Source organism: Neovison vison, chromosome 5, assembly GCF_020171115.1.
Source record: "Neovison vison isolate M4711 chromosome 5, ASM_NN_V1, whole genome shotgun sequence".
NCBI lineage: Eukaryota > Metazoa > Chordata > Mammalia > Carnivora > Mustelidae > Neogale > Neogale vison.
The window spans coordinates 30064731-30084548 of NC_058095.1; the positions used below are offsets into that span (position 1 = coordinate 30064731).

The window sequence follows — 19818 nt, forward strand, 5'->3', positions numbered from 1 at the left end:
ACCTCCTTCATGGGCCCCTCCTAAAACCCCCATCCACCAGAGGGGAAGGTCCACTGGGTCTCCCCGACCCGTTGCTCCCCCACATTTAGCGTCCCTGCCCTCCAGCCAAACAGAGCAGCTGGTGGTTCCCAAGCCCTTTAGGCTTCCCCCCGCAGGACCCGGCCTTGGCTGAGCCTTGGCTGCGCCATCCCTCCCTCTGCCCCATGTCCCCACTACAGTGCTCAGTCCCATGAGCCTGTAGAGTCCCACATGGTCACCGCCCCTCTAAAGGGCCCCATGGCAGCCCCCACATCCCACCTCCTAGAAGGTGCTACCCGAACCCACAGAGGGCGGGAGCAACCCGAATACAGGAGGCTGTATCCTGGTAGAATCTTATCTACCCCACAATCCTGGGAATAATTTTTTTTAAAGAATACCAAGTTTTATTGCCCCCCCCCCCGCTGATTTAAAAGTGATGCAACCCAGTCTTTAAATTTACCCAGTTAGAAAATGTAAAAAGCGGAGGTAAAAGGACTAGCCAGGCGGCTTGTAGAGATCACAGCTTCCAGGTTCCATTTGCCTACAAAAACGCTCATCTCTCTAGGGTTTGCTCTGGGCTGTGTTCCAGCCTAAGTCCCCATGCCTTTCCCTTTAAATCCTTACCCTCCACGAGACAGGGGCAATTGACCAGAGAAGGTGAGTACCTTTATCCTTGGTCCCACAGCTGGTAAATGGAGGTAGTGGGATGCGAACCCAGCTCCATCCACTTGCAGCGCCTGGGAGGGACGTCAGACAGCTCCCTGGGCATGTGGCCGTGTTGACAGTCATTTCCACCCTTTTATGCACTTCCCTAAGCTATTTTTACTTCACTCAAAAATACGCCAAGACATCTGTCCCCTCCCTATGAGCTTCCTGGGAACCTGCCCGTGTCCCCACAGGGCAGAGTCTGGCCGCGGAGCTCAGGAGACGTTTGCTGCAGGAATGGACAGATGGAGAAATGGATGGATAGGCCAGCCTACCTCACAGACCACCCAGGCTTCTGTCCCTTTCATACCCATTCAGACATCACACAAAGGCCGTCTTGGGTGGCCCAAGGGATTCTGGTCAGCAGTGGCGCAGGCTGTGAATGAGGGGCCTGCTGGGTGACACTGGGACATGCTGGGGGTCTCTCACTGAGGAAGCGGTGGCCTGGGTACGGTGTGACTGGCCCTTCCTGATGCGTTAGCCACCGCGGCCAGAGATGGCCGGATGGGCACAGCCTCTCTCTGTTGCGCACTGAGCACCTTCTCTCCCAAGGCTACCCTCCCACTACCCGCCTTTCACCTGCAGCCCCTTGAGGAGGCTTTGAGATCAGGCACCGATGCAAAATGGCCTAAATGTATTCTTTCTCCTGACGCGCCAGCTCAAGGTAGGGCAGCTCCAAGGCTGTTTCCCACTGGGGCTCAGAGACATCCTACAGGGCCCAGCCTCCTTCCATTCAGCGTCCCCACGTCAACCCAAGACGGCATCTGCTTTCCGGGAGGGCAAGAAGGGCTAGGAGCACATCCCAGAGGACGGTGCCCCCATCCCCATCCTATGACCTGGAAAACCTCTCCTGGAAGCCCCTTGCGGATATTTCCTCACGTCTCATTGGCCAGAGCTGTATAACATGCTTTCGCCTAAGCCACTCACTGGCAAGGGAAATGTCACCTGACTGCTTGGTCCAATCAGGGCTTGTGCTCTGAGGTTGCCCCATCCCCCGGCACCTGCTCCAGCAGGAAGTGGGCATCTCAGCGACCTCAGAGTTGCCCCACACAGAAGGAGGAGAGGGCAGGGGCGGCAGGGCGGCGACTTACGGGATCTGCTTTGGTCCTTGTCATTTTTCCTTGACTTTTTATAAAGAGAGCGAGTAGAAGGCTCAGAGAGGCCAAGTCGTTCACCAGGGCCACCCTCCAGAGTCCCCAAGCCACGTATTTACTGGGTCCTTGGTGAAGCCAGGTTGGATGGCGACACTTGCCTCCCCGTCTCTACTCGCATCTATTGCTCTGTCTGGTTTTCTTCTCTCCTTCCTCCAATCCCAGGCTCACCCAGGCATCCCTGGGGACACCTTACAATCATACAGGCTCTAGAGCTGGAAGGGACCTTCAATATGGTCACGTCACGCCTTCGTTTTCCAGTGGTAGACACTGAGAGGGGAGGGTCTCCCCTGGACCCCTGAGGGAGGTCACTGATGTTGGAGCTGAGACTGGACTGAGCGCCAGGGAAGCAGATCGTCCCTGAGACTCACAGAGGGGCTGGGAGCCCACCCCACTTGATCACCCCAGTCCCTACTGTCTTCCCTGCCGGCTGCGAGACTCGTCCTTACCTTTCTCTTTATGCACCTTCTGCGCGGAACCTTTCAGAGCACCCTACAATTTACCGGGTCCTTTCCTCAGCCACGGCCTCATTTGATTGTCACAACAGTCCTGTGAGCTGGCCCCCAGAGTGCATTATGATGGGGAAACTGAGGCCCAGAGAAGTAGCATGCCTGGGTCAGGGTCACACCGTGAGTGCCGCCGAAGTCACACAACCTTAGATGCTCTGTGGTCACCGTCTTGAAATTGGGAATAATTTTTGAACAGGGGCTCCAGCATTTCCGTTTTGCACTGGGCACCCCAAATGAGGAGGCTGACCCCGAGTCCCCCCGCTCCTGACTCTAGAACACGCCCTTTTCTGTGCACCTGTGGCTAGGCTCACAGATGCCATGGGACTGCTCTTCACAGGTCACAGGTGGACCGGGGTGCAGGGACTGGCAGGACCCACTCTGGAACCCCGCCTGAGTCCCACTCTTCTCCAGCTGGTTCTGCAGAAGCTCCCGCCTCGCTTCCCTTCCCTCTCCTCTCGATAATTAATGGAGAAGACCAGTGGCTGCCATCCCCTCCACCTCTGTGCCCTTTGTCCCTCGGGGCTGGGGGGCAGGGACTCCAGAATACAGGGCTGCATTGTGTGCCCTGACGTCAGGCAGTTGGGCTGCTTGGGAAAGTGGATAAACAAGCAGCTCCGGAGCCACCCGTTGCCCTGAGGCACCAGGGGAGGGCAGGAGTCCCCTAGGGTGGCAGAGGACACCTAGGTACCTGACACCTAGTCAGTGCTCAGCTGTGAGCTCGACTTGCTGCTGGTACTACCCCCTTTACTGCCCTCACACCTGCCATCCCAGCCTCAGGATCAAGTGCATGTTAAAACAATTTTCCATACGGTAAAATGAACCTTTTAAAGCATCTGCCCAACTCTATAAGCACCGCCACATCAGGGGACAGAAGAGCACAGCCCCCAGATTCCTGCAGGGTGCCTCTGTGTGCACGCTCTTCCCCTCCTTCCCTCGGTAACGGCAGATCTGTTCCCCGTGCCACAGCTTTGCCTTCTCCACCTCCGTGGAATCATAGCTTGTGACCTTGGGACACCGCCTTCTTTCACGCAGCATCATGCATTCGAGATCCGCGTGGGCATAGCAACAGTTCTTTTTGTTATAGAAGAGTTTGCTTATCCATCCACCTGCCGGGGGATATGTGGGATGTCGCCAGGTTTGGGCCATTCTGTACGAGGCTGTCCCAGACATCTGTGTACAGAGTCTTCATGTGAATATGCTTCCATTTCTCTAGAATATGGAAGGATAAGGAAGTTCTCTTCCATTTCGATCTCCTGGGCATTTTTAATACGAATGGATGTTGAATTTTGTCAGTTGCTTTGTATCTATTGAAATGATTATGTTGGGGGGGTTCTTTTTTGGTTGTTGTTCTTTCTTGAAATATCGTTGATGAACCATGTAACATTCATTTCAGGTGCATCACACAGTGGTTCCACAACTCTACACATTGTGCTATGCTCCCAGGTGTGGCTCCCCTCCATCACCGTACAATGCTATTACATCACCACTGACTATTCCCTGTGCTGTGCTTTTTTCCCCGTGACTGATTCATCCCATAACCAGCAGCCCGGACCTCCCCCTCCCTTTCACCCATTTTGCCCACACCCTATCCCCATGCCCTCTGGAAACTATTAGTGTATTCTCTGAAGTTATGGGTCTTATTTCTGCTTTATGTTTGTTTGTTTTGTGTTTTAGATTCAACATACAAGCAAAATCATACAATCTCTGTCTTTCCCTGACTGATTTCACTGAGCATAACACCCTCTGGGGCTCTCTGTGTTACCACAAATGGCGAGATCTCATTCTTTTTGATGACTGACATCCTGTCGTGTGTATATATATCCCATCTTCTTTGTCCATTCATCTATCGATGGACACTTCCATTGCTTCCATACCTTGGCCACTGTAAATATCGCCTCAACAAACAGGGCATGCATATATCTTCTCAAATTAGTGTTTTTGTTTTCTTTGGGTAAATACCCGGTAGTGGAATTACTGGATCGTATGATAATCCTTTTTATTATTTTTTTAAATTTTTTAAGGAACCTCCATACTGCTTTCCACAGTGGCTGCACCAGTTGACATTCCTGCAGTACACAAGGGTTCCTTTTTCTCCACGTCTTCACCAGCACTTGTTATTTCCTGTCTTTTTTTATTTTAGCCAGAATGGCTTCACACCTGTCAAGGTGTGAGGTGATATCTCATTGTGGTACTGATTTGCATTTTCCTGCTAATGAGAGATGCTGAGCGTCTCTTCACGTGTCTGTTGGCCACCTGTCTTTTGGGAGAAAATGTTCAAGTTGTCTGCCCATTTTTTTTTAAAAGATTTTATTTATTTATTTGACAGACAGAGATTACAAGTAGGCAGAGAGGCAGGCAGAGAGAGGAGGAACCAAGCTCTATGCTGAGCAGAGAGCCCGATGTGGGGCTCGATCCCAGGACCCTGGGATCATGGCCTGAGCCGAAGGCAGAGGCTTTAACCCACTGAGCCACCCAGGTGCCCCTTGTCTGCCCATTTTAATCAGATTATATGGTTTTGGGGTGTTGCCTTCCATGTGTTCTTCAGATATTTTGGATAGTGACCCCTTATCAGATATATCACTTATGAATACCTTCTTCCATCCAGTAGGTTGTCTTTTCATTTTGTTGATGGTTTCCTTTGCTGTACAGAACCTTCTTTTTTTACATTTAACTTGGCCCCAAGTTAATTTTTGCTTTTGTTTCCTTTGCCTCAGGAAATACATTTACAAAAACATTGCTAAGGCTGATGTCAGAGCAATTACTGCCTGTGTTTTCCCTTAGGAGTTTTGTGGTGTCAAGTCTCACATTTAGGTATTTAGTCCATTTGGAGTTTATTTTTGTGCATGGTGTAAAGAGGTGGTTCAGTTTCATTATTTTGCATATGGCTGTCCAGTTTTCCCAACATGTATTGAAGAAGCTCTCTTTTGTCATGGATTAATTATCCATATAAGCATGGGTTTATTTCTGGGCTCTCTATTCTTTTTCTATTCCTTTTTTTTTTTTTAAGATTATTTATTTATTTGTGCATTTGACAGAGAGAGAGATAGATAGCGAGAGAGGGAATACAAGCGGGGAGAGGGTGAGAGAGGGAGAAGCAGGCTTCCGGCTGAGCAGGGAGCCTGATTCGGGCTCCATCCCAGGACCCTGGGATCATGACCCGAGCTGAAGACAGACACCTGACTGACTGAGCCACTCAGGCACCCCTGGGCTCTCTATTCTGTTCCATTGATCTATGGGTCTTTTTGTGCCAGTACCATATTCTTTTGACTATTACAGTTTTGGGGGCACCTGGGTGGCTCAGTCGGTTGGGTGTCCGACTTTTGGTTTCAGCTCAGGTCATGATCTCAGGGTCCTGGAATGGAGCCCCTGGCAGCCTCCAGGCTCAGCAGGGAGTCTGTCTGAGATTCTCTCTCTCTCCTTTTCCCTCTGCCCCTCCCCATGCTCACATGCACGCTCTCTCAAATAAATAAATAAATCTTAAAAGAGAGAGAGAGAAAAGGCAAAAAGTGAAAATCCTGTTCAGTTCGTGTTGCAGGGAACAGTTCCCGAGGTGGTGTGTGCTCCGGACTGCAAGAGTAGCCCCCCACCCCCTGCTGAACTCCATTCCTAGGACTCATACTCAGCGTCTCAGCCCCAGCTGCCAGGCTTTGAACTGTGTCTTTGGGCACCTATTCTTTATCTTGATTTACTTGTGCATTTTTTAGCAAGATGCATCCCAAGGTGTCAGGAAAGTCAAAGAGCGGGTTTTTTTTTTTAGGTCTGTGAATGCTCAAAAATTTTTCGGTATAAATTAACAATAATTGCTGCTTCTTCACTGCACTTCAGCTTATCACAGGAATGCTCTACTTTCGGAAGGTGGGGAGAAACCTGTCCTGCTTTTGCCTGCCTTTAGGACCAGGGTGATGCTGCCCTCATTAAACGAGAAGTGCTCCCCCCTCTTCTGTTTTCTGGAAGAGAGTGTGTATAATTTATGACTATTGTTCTTAAATGTTTGGTTAAATTATTTTCTTTTTTGGAATGTTTAGGAAATTAATTTATTTGGTCGTGGGGGCATTATTCAGATAATTTCATTTGTCTTATGTGAATTTTCATAGCTTATATCTTTCAAAGCATTGAGCCATTTCATCAGAGTTGTAGAAATAACATGTACAGTGATGTTGGTAGGGTTCCCTTAGTAACCTTTTATGAAGACCTTTTTTTTAAAGATTTATTTGTTTATTTGTCCGAGAGAAAGAGAGAGCGTGCACAAGCAGGAGGAACAGCAGGCAGAGGGAGAAGCAGGCTCCCTGCTGAGCAGGGAGCCCGATGCATGGCTCAATCCCAGGACCTTAAGATCATGACCTGAGCCAAAGGCAGATGCTTACTGGACTGAGCCACCCAGCCATCCCGAAAAGACCTCCTTTTATTTTATTTTTTTTTTTAAGATTCTATTTATTTGCTTGACAGACAGAGATCACAAATAGGCAGAGAGGCAGGCAGAGAGTGGGGGAGGAAGCAGGCTCCCCACTGAGCAGAAAGCCTGATCCAGGGATCCATCCAAGGACCCTGGGATCATGACCTGAGCTGAAGGCAGAGGCTTTAACCCACTGAGCCATGCAGGTACCCCAAAAGACCTCCTTTTAAAGCAGCTTTAAATTTAAAGCAGAACTGTGAAGGAAGCACAGGATTTCTGATATACTCCCTGCCCCCACACATGTGTAGCCTCCCCTGTCCCCAAGTTCACTCACTAGAATAGTGCTTGTTTTTTGTTTTTTTTTTTAAACCAAGAATAAACCTACATTGATACATCCTAATCAGCCAGTGGCCATAGTTTTACCTTAGGCTTCACTCTTGGTGTTGGACATTCTGTGGGCTTGCACGAATATACAGACATATGTCCCTCATTATAGTATCATACACAGTATTTTCACTGCCCTAAAAATCCTCCATATATATTAACCTTTTAACGCTGGAGGACTAGCATACCTGCTTTCATTTCTGATATTTGTGGTTTGTATCTTTTATCCTTTTTTAAAAAATTTCTTTTGATCTGTTTGGCTAGAGAGAGATCAATTTAATCTTTCCAAAGAGCCAGATTTTGGTTTCACTGACTTTTCTCTGCTGTTTTTCTGTTTTCAATTTTTAAATTTCCGCTCTTCATAATTGCTTTCCTTCTTCTTACTTTGCGTTTGAATTTCATGTTGTCTTTCTATTTCATTTGGTTTCAAATATTTTTAATTTCCTTTGAGACTTCCTCTTTGACTCGTGGATTATTCAACACGTCGTTGCATTTCCAAGCATTCGGGAAGTTTTCAGATGTCTTTCTGTTACTGATTTTTAGTTTAATTCCATTATGGTCGGAACACATACTTTGTATGATTCCAGTTCTTTTAAATTTGTTCAGTTTCGTTGAAGGGGTATAATCTGTCCTGGGATATAATCCATCTTGGTGAATGTTCTGTGCACACATGAAAGAATGTGTGTTCTTCTATTACTGAGTGTGAATTCTATAAATGTCAGTTTATAGGTTAAGTTGATTAACAGTGCTGTCCAAGTCTTTCATACCCTTGTTGTTTCCCCATCTAACTAGTTCTATCAATCACTGAAGAAAAGTGTGAAGGTCTCCAGTGATAATTGTCCATTTGTCTGTTTCCCTTTTCTGTTCTATCGGCTTTTGCTTCATGTGTTTTTAAGTCTGCTGTTAGGTGTGCCCACCTTTAAGACGGTTGTATCTTCTTTTTTTGTTTGTTTTTAAAGATTTTATTTATTTGACAGGGAGAGACACAGCGAGAGAGGGAACACAAGCAGGGGGAGTGGGAGAGGGAGAAGCAGGCTTCCCGCCAAGCAGGGAGCCCAAATTGGGTCTCAAGCCCAGGCGCCCCAGATTGCTGTGTCTTCTTAGTGAGTCAGATCTTTTGTGCAGTGTTTCTCTTAATCTTTGGTCACTTTCCTTGTTCAGATTAGATCGTTTCATTTCTATCAGTCCATCTTCAAGGTCACTAACCTTTTTTTTCCCATCATCTCCATTCTGCGATCGATCCCATCCAGTGAACTTGTAATACTTCAGTTATCAAATTTCCACTGAGTTCTTTTTTAGAGCTTCTACCCTTCTGCTGAGAATTTCTATATTTCCGTTTGTTCAAGAGTGCTCGCCTTTCCTTCACGGAACATGGTTAACTGCTTTAAAGTCTTTGTCTTCTGGGGCGCCTAGGTGGCTCAGTAGGTTGAGCCTCCAATTCTTTATTTCAGCTCAGGTCATGATCTCGGGGTTGGGGGATCGGGCCTGGGTAGGGCTCTGCACTCAGAGTGGAGTCTGCTTGAGATCTGGGATTCTCTCGCTCCTTCTGCCCCTCCCTCCCCTCACGAGTTCTCTCTCTCTCAAATCAATCAATAAATAAATATTTTTAAAGTAGTCTTTAAAATAAATAAATAAATAAATAGTAGTCTTTGTCCTCTAATGATAGTATCTGGGTCGTCTCGGGGCTGATACTTATTGACCGCCTTTCCCCTTGTGCATTATTGGGCTTTTCCTGTTTTGTTTTGTTTTCGCATGTCAAGTAATTTTGTCTTGTGTCCTGGATGTTTTGAATAGCATGTGCTGAGACTCTGAGTCCTGTTAAAATCCTCCAAAGCATATCGATTTGGGGTTTTTTTGTTTGTTTAAATCAGGAAACCAACCCAGTTTGGTTGAAATCTCTGATCCCAACCTGCCTTTTGTTCCAATGGCAGTTCAGTTTTCAAAGCTTTTGAGATGCTATTTGGATCCACTTCAAGTGTTTGTTCTCCTGGGGTCGGTCTGTTCACTGTCTGCACAGGAGCTCAGTTCTCAAAGCCTTTGGTATGCTCTTCGTCAGTATGACTTTATCGGATTCTATCCCTGAGCTCCTTCCTTTCTGTGACCGCACCCTCTCCAGCTCTCAGGGTCCCCTTTCTTGGCCCTTAGGTTAGAAATCTGAGGCTTAGGGCTCCCTCTACAGTTTCAGCCCTCCCATGCCTGGTCTACCTCCAGGATGAAATGGTGAGAAGAAAAAAAAGAGAAGTGACTAACAGGAATTTCCCACACACACTTTGACCCCTTTTCCTTGATTTGCATTCCATAGAGAAAGACTTTTCTACTCCTGGGGTTTTAGGTGTTTGCCCCGCTGCTGGTACTGCTGTGAGCCCCACCTTTGAGACTGGGGCTTGCCTCGAGATAGGGCTGGGAGAGGGATTTTTTTAAAAAGAAAAAAAAAAAAAACCCACATCATTTCTTCTTCTCTCTCTGGCCCCAAAGGACCCCCTTCCTTGGCCTCTCATCAAAAAGGGAGAGTTTCTTCTGAAGCTTTTTCTGTTCACACCTGCTGTGCAATTCTGGGGTTTGGCCTCCCCGAGTCTAGGCTGGAAAACATGCAAGGGAAAAATAAACCAGGAAACTTACTGCCATATTAATCTTCAAGCTGTTTGTTTGGTTGGTTGGTTTTTGCTGTTGTTTTTAATTCAAGTTTTAATTTCCCTCCAATTTGCCTGCTAGAATTTACTCTTAAAAGTCCGCACATAGTTGCTTTATGTATTCTGTCCATCGTCTTTAGTTATAATCAGAGGAAGAGAGAGCGTGTAGGGGACTGACTCCATCTTAACGGAAACCAGAAGCCTTCCTTGGTTTCTAATCTTGGCATTGAATTTTAAAAATTCAAGTGTGACTCCAAGCTGCATCTGGGATACTGGTTGGAGATGCACTTTCGCAACACAACATTTAAAAGAACGCTTTTCCCTTTAAATATTCAAATCCTTAAGTGAAGGTTGCCTGCACCCCTGCCAGTTTTTCTAGGTGAAAGGAGAGCAGAAGACAAGTTTATTCACTCTCTGGTCAGAGCAAGCCCCCAAACTTGTGATGATAATAATAATAATAATAATAGCAATTTGATTAGCAGAAATGATAACGATTGGTAAAGACCATGAACTTTGGAGCCAAGCTGCCTATGTTCAGATCCCAACCCTGCCTCTCGCTAGCTGTGGGACCATCACCCTGAGTGACTCAGTTTTCTCACCTGGACAATGGGAACAATAACAGTATCTGCTTCTGAACTGGTAGTGAGGATTCAATAAATTCATGTGAACAGAGGACTCCAAATGGGCCTGACACAAAGGGGAGTCACCAAGCATTTGCTGGATTGGGAACAGTAATTGTCCCCATCTATTAGGCACCCACCTGCTGACTGGGGCTCATATCCCTTGTTCAGATGAGGCAGTTGAGGTCTCTGAGAGGCAAATGGCTCGCTTGAGCCCGTGTGGCTGGCAGATCTGGAAATGAGGGAGGCGTGGGTGGCTGGGCACCGGCTCAGGGAGCATCTGGCTGGTGATCCATCAGACAGCGGCTGCGGGGAGGCTCTTAACACAGCCTGGTCTGTGCTCAGAGAGATGGGACGCAGGGGGAACGAGCAGGGGCGGGGAAGAATCAGCCCAGAAAGAAAGGCAACAGAAATAGCAGGGGAAGCCTGGTCATTGAGTGGCCCCAAAATGGAAAGCTCAATATTTTACTGCCAGGGAAACGACCTGTTTCCCTGGCAGCCGGCTCCACAGCCCGGCCGTGGGTGTTTCAGTGACAGCACAGCTCCTGCAGGGTCCTGACAGGCCCTGGGATGCCCTTCTCCTCCCGAAGAGAGTCCAGCAGAGGCCCCCAGGAAGCCCAGCCATGGGTGATGGGTGCAGCATGTTGGGAGGCATGTTGGGTGGCCTGCGGCTTCACCGTGAAGACCACATGTGGAGGCCTATTTGTTGTACTTGCTGTGGGATCTTGAGCAAGTCCTTGCCCTGACTGGGACCTGGCTTCCCTGTCTGGGACCTGGCTTCCCTGTATGTAGGATGAAGGGCAGGGTCCGTGGAATGCACCCCTGGGGGGCATTGGCAAAATGTCATCTGGTGTCCAGGAAAGTTGAGACGCTTGGCCATCAGGGCGAGGGGTCCTCAGCCACAGCAGGTAAAGATGCTCTAATACGTGGAGGGTGGGGGAATGAGACGACACCCCAGCAGGAAACCCTGGGAAAGCAGTAGACTACAGAAGCAGGTCCTCTGGGGCCAGCAGGATCTGGGTTCAAGGAAGAGTCAACTCCACCGTGACTGTCTAAACGTCCAGCCTCTGTGAGCCTCAGTCTCCGCAGCTGTAGAGTGGGAGGCTGTGACTGTAGCTACTGATCCTGTCGGGAGGACTAGGTGCTGTAGATTCTGCCAAGCCCTCCACGAACCCAGCAGGAGTTAGGAAGCTCCACGGAAGCTCTGCTCTTGTTTATTCAGGGACTTCTCGAACCTACAAGGACCGTATTTATTCATATAATTGGTATTTTTGTTAGGGCAATCTTACAGTGGTCCCCTGCGCCTTTAAAAGGGCCGCACGGCTGTTCACATGGCCTGTCCCACACACTCTGAGCCCTGTGGCGGGGTGGGGGGGGGTTGGTTCAGGGACTTTGCAGCGACCCTCAGGACCTCCTCTATCTGCCTCTCACCAAACACCCCTGCATCTGTGCTCCAGGCTTCCCCTGAGGTTGGGGTGGGGGTGGGGGGCTGGACGGCCTGACCCCACCAGTATCTCCGGCCCCAAGGGGTGACAGACACCCAGCCTGCCTGCCGCCCCTCCGGTGGACCTGAGGCTGGGGTGCCACATGGGCCACTCAACTGGGTGACGATACCACCCTTGACTGTCTCAGAGATAATCAAGGCATAGCCCCTGACCTTGGAGAGGACTGTAGTGGGGAGGGTGCCGGGAGGCTGGGAGGTGGCATGCACGTGTTCACGCAGTCCCCACCGTGCTGGTGGCGAGACTACAGGGGTAGAGGGGGTGGGACTCAGGCTGCTCGTAGGGGAGAGGGCGGGCCTCGGGTGGCGCCTGCGCATTGCTATTTGGGGAAGCCGCGTTCGGGCTGTGCTGGCCGTAGAGGTCGGGGGCAGGTGCAGTGCCCGGGAGGCTCTGGCCGAGGTGGGAGCTGGCAGAAAGCCACCCTCTTCCTTCCCTGGAATTCCAAGGTCCCGGTGGGTACCAGGTTCAGGGGGTCACAGAGAGCCGGGGTATAGGCTCTGCCCACCCGTCATCCCCAGACTCACACCCGCATGGAAGGGGCAGGGTCAGCGGGAATAAAGGTCCAAGTGCAGGGCCACCAAGCTCAGGGAGGGGGTAGAGACGCTTGTGCAGAGTCCCTTCTTGCTTGCCGCTCGCCTTCCAGAGCCAGCTGGGCACGTGCCCATCATGCCAGGCCACTGGCGGTGACCAGGGCTTCAGACCCCGGCTGCAGCTGCCACCACTGGAAACATGTCCTGTGGGCATGCGGGAGACACGGTTCTTAACGAGTGGATGAGACCCCAGCATGGCCTGGGCTTTGGAGCCTGTGGTGGGTAGGGTGGGTGCGAGGGCATCGGCCAGGACAGTGTTAACAATACGGACGGGAAGAGTAACCTGCAGACAGCACCCTAGTTTCCACGGTGCCCCAACATCCACCATCTGCAACCCAGCCCCAAAGGGGTCTGAGAAAGAGCTCGTCCTTGCCCTGTGATGCTTTACACATTGCTGGGGGTTCCTGGGAGGAGAGGGAAGGTGCCTGACGACAAGCGTACAACCGTGCGCCTGTGTGACCACGGGTGCAGTCAGCCGTCGGCCCCCAACAGAGTGCCCTGCATGCAGAAGGCGTCCACTGAAGGAACAAATGCTTGCGTGTGTTCTATGGGGGAGTGGGGGGCGAGGAAGATTGCCACTAAGTTATAGGGTAATTCTGGAAGAAAGATCGAGAAGCTGACTTTCAGGTGCTGGGCTGTGGGGGCAGGGAGCAGAAGGGGACCAGCTCCTTAGGAAAGATAGTTCTTAAGAAATTGGCCATTGCCAAAAATTAGAAAAACATACCCAGAGCTCCTGAGTTTGAAGTCAGTGGCTCTGGTTGAAGACTAAATTAAGACATCTTTACAGAGAACAATTTGGCAACTGTTATCAAAAGCCTTTAAAATTTAGAGGATTTGTAGAACCATTCATATTCAGTTTTTCAACAAATACTTGTAAAGCTTCTACTATGTGCCAGTCATGGTGGGTGCTACCATGAACACAGTGGTGATCAAAACAGACATCCTTGGGGGCCTGGGTGGCTCAATCAGCTAAGCGGCTACCTTCAACTCAGGTCAAGATCCCAGGGTCCTGGGATGGAGCCCAGAGCATCAGGGTCCCTGCTCTGTGGGGAGTCTGCTTCTTCCTCTGCCCCTCCCCCCACTCCTGCTCTCCCTCATTTGCTCTCTCTCAAATAAATAAAAAATCTTAAAAAGGAAAAAAAAAAACCCAGATATATAATCCTTGCCCTCAGGGAGCTTACTTTCTAGAGGGGAAGATCCAAATTAATATAATTATCACATCAAATATAATTACAAATTGCAGCAAATGGTTTGAAGGAAAAGTATAGGGTGCTACAAGACAGGGTAATAGCAGGGTGCACCCTAATTAGATGGGAGTGGCAAGGACAGACTTGTCTCAGGGAGAAATATTTAATACAGGTACAAACAGTGACGTGAAGGATGAATCAAGGTCAGGTGATGAATGGGGATGGGGAAAGGACGAGTATTTGAGATCACATATAGTGTGTCCAAAGGTCCTGAGGCAGAACAAAGATTGTTTTGCTTGAGGAGTTGACTAAAGGCCGGTGTGGCTGGAATGCAGTAAGGGACAGAAAGAGAAGGAGATGGGGCAGGAGGTGCTAGATCATATAGGGTCTTGTAGGCCACATTACTGAGTTTTGATTTTACCCTAAGGGTAGTGGGTAGTCATTGGAAGGTTCTAAACAGAGGAAGCAATGACATGATCCACTTGGAGTGGAGAATGAGTCAGAGGGGCTGAAAAGTGGAGGAGGGCAGATGAATCGGGAGACCTCAGCAACCAGGAAGGGAGATGTTGATGTCGGTGACCAGCAGGATCCCAGGGACGATGTGGGAAAGAAGGTGACTTGAGGACGTGGTGTTTGAGTACAGATTGGATGTGCATGAGAGGGAACAGTCCAGGTGATGCCAAAGAACTACATGGCAGGCAGGAAAGGGAGGGAAGGAGGATGTGGCCAGGGAGTGGGCCATTTCAGTGAGTGGTCATGGAAGAGGGGCGAGTCCTTGGGATGGCTGGGGTGGGTAGGGGAGAAAGCAATGAGAAAGTCAAAGATCTGAGAAGCCAGAGGGGCGACCGGTCCTCCACACGGCTGTAGAAACCTCCCAAATCAATTTTAACAACAAGAGGAAAAACAAAAATTGCCCAACTATTCAGGGTGGTTAGGTAAATGAGGGTTTATCCACGGGGCAGTGGATCTGACAACCGCTAAAAATATGGGTGGTACCTCGGGGCTGTATGGAAAGGTGTCTGATAAATGTTGAGTGGGAGAGAACATTCCAAACATCAAGAATGGCTGACTCCTTTGGGCTAAAAAGCATTACTACAAACTTTATTAATTTTTTTTAACATTTAATTGAAAAAGAACAGAAAAGTGCACCGGCCACAAGCAGAAGGCTCTGTGGGTTTCAGTGTGTGGCCAGCACCCAGATCGATCGATAGAAACGCCCTTGGTATCCCCCCCACCGCCCCCTACAAACTTCCACCAATGTAGCCACAGTCTGGACCATAATTGGTTTTGCCTTCAATCTTATTTGATTTGTCATTTAAAATTCTTAAGGAATGTATACAAATGTGACATAATTATTTCCTCCTTGTAGACAGAGGGGAATTTGACCAAGGGTCTCTCAACTACAAAAAAAAAAAAAAAAAAAAGTGGTTAAAACTGTGTGTTTTAAAGCAAAGAAAAGTGGGAAACAGCGGGGTTTGATTCATTCTCTTTTCTGGAGTTTCCACAGGAGCTTGTACTATTTTCGTAGGAAAGAAACCACTAAGTGGGAAACAGCGGGGTTTGATTCCCTTCTCCAGAGCCTCTTCGATGAGCGTGTACTATTTTTGTAGGACAGAAACCACTAGGTTAAAAAAAATCAGAGCATTGACTTTCCATGAGCCCAGCTCTGTCGGGAGGCTCCCCGTGCTGTCTGTGGACCTCAGCAGACTCGAGTGACCCCACCGCTGTCTGGGGCTTGGTACTGACCCCCGCATGCAGGGTAGGGGCCTAGAAGAGGACCTCTGGTGTCCCTCCCAACCAGCCTCCCCAGTCAGCCTCACCCCAGCTCCGTGAGCATCTCGGGGAGGACCTCACACCTGTCCCTCCTTCCCTCTCCAGGTGGAAAAACTTGTGAAATACCTGGATCCCAACGACCTGGGGAGAATCAACTTCAAGGACTTTTGCCGAGGGGTGTTCGCCATGAAAGGTGAGAGCTTCATGGGAGGGAGTCTCTCAGGCTCCTGTCCAGCTGCAGAGGCTGGCCTGACTGGGGTTTCAGCTGGGGCTCCTCCCGGCAGTGCTGAGGAGAAGGATCCGGGGCTCCTGCAGCAGCCGCAGCCATGCAGGGGCCGTGTGAGGGTCTCTGAACCAGTGGGACGGTCACTTCCACCCTTCCCGTCGTCTGTCCCACGGAGAAAGGCTCCCGATTGCTTTCCTTCCTCCTTGCACCCTCCTCCAGGTCACCTCCCTCCCGGATGACCAAACCGTGGGCAGAGCCAGACACCCATCTTCTCTTCTTTTCCCTTTGTTTCCTCCCCTCTCTTCCCCGCCCCCCCCCCAGTCCCTTCCTCCCTCCCAGCTCTCCCCCTTGAAGGGGCACTATACCATCCCTCTCTTTTCCCCAGTTCAGAGGCAGTTGTGAGAGAACCCCAGGCATCAGAGGCCACTCATGGCCACTCTTACCACTAAACTGCTTGTCTGGAGAAAGTGGCTGAGGTCGCCAGCCAGGTGGGCTGTGTCCTCTTCGGAGCTTTCCTGCCACCTGGGAAGGAAGCCATGTTTTCCTGTCAGAATGAGCCATTCTCTGTGGGGGAAGCTAGGGTTCTTGGAGGGTGGGAAGGAGGCAGGAATGACTTCCTTGAAAGTGGGGTGTGATGCAAAGGGAACTGAGAGGTTGGGAGGGGCTGCACACGGCCCCCTTAAGGTCTTCCGAATAGAACTGGCTGGAGGACCACCACCAACCACACCAGTGTGTTTCTACACCAGTCGCTTTGCAGGTTTGACGGCCTTTATCTAAGAAGATACCGGGGCATTTGCTCAGAAACAGTGGAGGGACGCCACCTGTGTAACCGAGTCAGCAGGAGGTAGTGCCATCCTGAGAGTGACCCTCTCCTAGATGTCCTGGAGTTGGCAGGGCCGTTGAGGGCCCCAGGCTCAGGGGAATGTGTGACTTTGGTGCCTCTGTGAGCCAGGCAGGGAGTATTGCCTTTATAGCCCTTCCTCCAGGAAGGCCTCCTTGATTCTCTTTGCACCTGACCTGCCTTCTGCATTTGGGACTCTCTCTTTCATGCATTCTCTGTTGGGGTTAGTCCCCGTGGGAGAATGCCCTGGAGGGAGGGACCTGTCTCTGTTCCCCCCATGGAGTCCTGGCCCAGCTCCTCCATGGCTCAGTGCTCCATCTCTGCCTTGGAAGGATCAGCCGGTCTCTTGGAGGTTTGGGCCCTGTGCCTCCCCCACAGCCCTTCTTACCCAAGGCCCAGGAACCAGAAGCAGAGCTGCTGAGGCCCTGAGCCTGCGCTGTCTGTCTGTCCACAGGGTGTGAGGAACTGCTTAAGGATGTGTTGTCGGTGGAGAGCGCAGGGTCGCTGCCCTGCACACCGGAGATCTCAGACTGTGTGGAGCAGGTAAGGGGGTGGAGGCCCAGGGGAGGAAAGGGGAGGAGGAGCCTCCGGAGGGCCCGCCTGGCCCTTTCTGATCTTCCTGCCTTTGCTCTACTTTGTTGTGTCTCGAAGACTAAGTTCAAAGTCAAGAAGTAGCTTTCGAAACCTGAGCAATGAAGCCCCTTGGGAAGCCACAGCAAAGAGGGTAGGGACCAGGGGTCCTCCCAGAACACCTTTATTCCCCACCCTTGGGTTCTAAGGGGAAACTGAGTCCCAAGCAGGGAAAGTGACAGACTTGAGTTCCATGGCAGATGGGACAACAATTTTTCTCTTTTCCCCTGTGTTGCAACCCACAGAGCCAACGGACCCCTGAGTAGTTTTCCCCCAGACAGTCTGCCAGTTCTCCAGCACTAGCCAGGGGCCTAGCAGTTCCTTCCGCTGAGTACCAGAGTTAGGGCAGACCCTGGGCTCAAGGACGCAGCCCCACAGGACCGCCCCATTGGAAGGGCAGCCACAGATGGGGGTCCCAGGCTCTCTGCACCTGCACTGGCTGAGCACAAATGTGGGGATTCCCACAAAGCCCCTCAGGTTCTGGAACTCACTGGAACAGCTCCCAGAACTCAGGAGCATACTGTGTTTGCGATATTAATTATAAATATTGGTTTTAAAGGACACGACCCAGGAACAGCCAACTGGGAAAGATGGGAAGGGCAAAGCATGGGGGTGGGCGGTGCAGAGACCCCATGCCCTCCCCACCCCCGCCGCCTTCCCAGCACACCAGCACGCTCACCAACCAGGAACCCTCCAAACTTCGATAACCCCATAGGCAGCCCCTCTTGCCTCCCAAGGTGGGGTTGTGGGTGAGCTGGACATTTCCACCTTCTAGTTACACGTGGGTCTTTCTGGTGACCAGACCCATCCTGAAGCTCTCTAGGGGCCCCACTGGTTCACCTCTTTAGTAGGAACTCAGGTGCATTGGGGAAGGGCTCCTCATGCATGACAAAAGACACTCCCATCACTGGGAAGTTTCTAGAGCTTTAGGAACTCTGTGCTAGGAATGGGACAAACACCACAGTCTCCCGGGCTCTTTTTCCTTTATCCTCACCTAATGGTTGTTTTTTTTTTTTACTATAAAACTTTGGGTTCTTTTTCCAAACACACATGGCTACATCCTACAGATGGACACAGGTTAGGGTGATCATATTGACAGTCACCAAGGACCCTTCTGGGCAGGACACCCTGGAGCTGGAGAAGGATTATCTTGATTTCCCATCCAGGTCAGCTCAAAAAACCTTTTCTCTGCCTCCCGTTGGTGTCTTGTCCGGACCCTCCAAACATAAGTATTTTCTGCAGCGGAAGGAGGTCCAGGACCCCAGAGGTCACTTTGGCTGGGTGGTGGGGTCAGGGTTGGCACTGGATCAGTGGGAGTCCTCACAGAGGACCACAATGCTGGGGAGTTGGGCAGCAAAATGGTGTTGGAGAAGCCAGGGCTCAAGGGCAGCAGAGGCCAGAGCCAGGTCTCCCAAGTCATGAGGACCTCCCACACAGAGACCAGGCGCCTGGCCCCCAGGGACATGTGATGAGAGGTAGACTCCAGGCCTGCCTCGACAGGCCGGTGGATGTGGGGTGAATATGCATTTGGGCCCAACTAATGAGACGGCGGCCAGGATCAGGGCAGAAGGCCTCCCGCGTGGGACAAACACCGAGCATCCCCAGTTTTTCAAGTGGGCCCTTGTGGACTGCTGAGCAGGAAGGCCGTGGGGTCACTCAGGGCTGGGTCCATACCCCACTGGGGCCCCTGACTAGGTATGCAAACCAGACACGCTGCCTCTGGCACTCCTCTGGGCCTCAGTTTCCTTAGCTATAAAATGGTGCTGGCCATGCCTCTCTAGGGGACATCAGTGGAAATCAGTGAGAAAATACTTATTTTCTAATCAGCTAATACATGAGGCCTCCCTTCCTCCCCGGGCTGTGTCGTAGTGGTTGGAACGAGAGTGCCGTGCTCATTCTACTTTCCCCTTGGATACCGGCATTTCATAAGTCTGTTAAAAAAGAGGGCTGCCCGGGAGGAGCTGGAGGGCCGAGTAGAGCGGGCCAGCCACCCGCCCCGCCCCCCCGCCCCGCCCCGCGCCAGTGTTGCCAGAGCAGGTCCTGTTCCTGCAGCACCAGGCTGCTCTCTTGGCCCCCATGTGTGGCCGTCCATGCTTCTGGAAGAAACGGTAAAAATAGACCCAGAAGCCTTGGGCTCCAGGATTCTGCTTTGCTTTTGGCACAATGCTGTTTTCCAGAATACAAAATCTGGAGGTTTGAGGAAGCAGGAAGAACATGCCAGTTGAACCTCAGCACCCCCGCCCCCGGTGCCCCTTGTTTTCTCTCTCAGGACCTTGCCTGCAGATGTGTCTTCATTTCCCTTTGTTGCAGCCCCTCTGGCGTGAGCGCTTCATGCCATCCATGTAGGCTACTTTGAGGTGGTTCCGCTGGCCGGAGCCTGGAGAGGGGGCGACTGATCGCCGGATGCACTAGCAGCCTTGTTCTGGGGCATTCCAACCAGGCAGCTCAGTGGACCTGGGCTCTCTTCCTTACAATGGACTCCCTAGTGATGATTGCTGGGGGGAGCAGGGGGTAGGGAGGAGGACGGGTCAAAAGCCAGCCGGCAGGGCCTGTGGGCTCCTGCAGGACCCCAGGCCTCCATGATGGCAATGAATCCCCTTCCTGGCTCAGCCTTCTGGAATGTGCAGCTCTGGGCTCCATTGGGCTGACCACTCACAGC

At 50.9% G+C, this 19818-nt stretch overlaps 1 protein-coding gene across 1 annotated transcript in view; it reads left to right on the forward strand.

Moving 5' to 3' along the window:
• The window catches only part of RAB11FIP4 (RAB11 family interacting protein 4), a 116994-nt gene that overhangs the window by 20612 nt on the left and 76564 nt on the right, over positions 1-19818 (forward strand). The window contains exons 2-3 of the mRNA XM_044248357.1: positions 15568-15655; positions 16984-17072. Of these exons, the coding sequence (XP_044104292.1) occupies positions 15568-15655; positions 16984-17072 (177 nt within the window). The remainder of the gene's footprint in view (positions 1-15567; positions 15656-16983; positions 17073-19818) is intronic.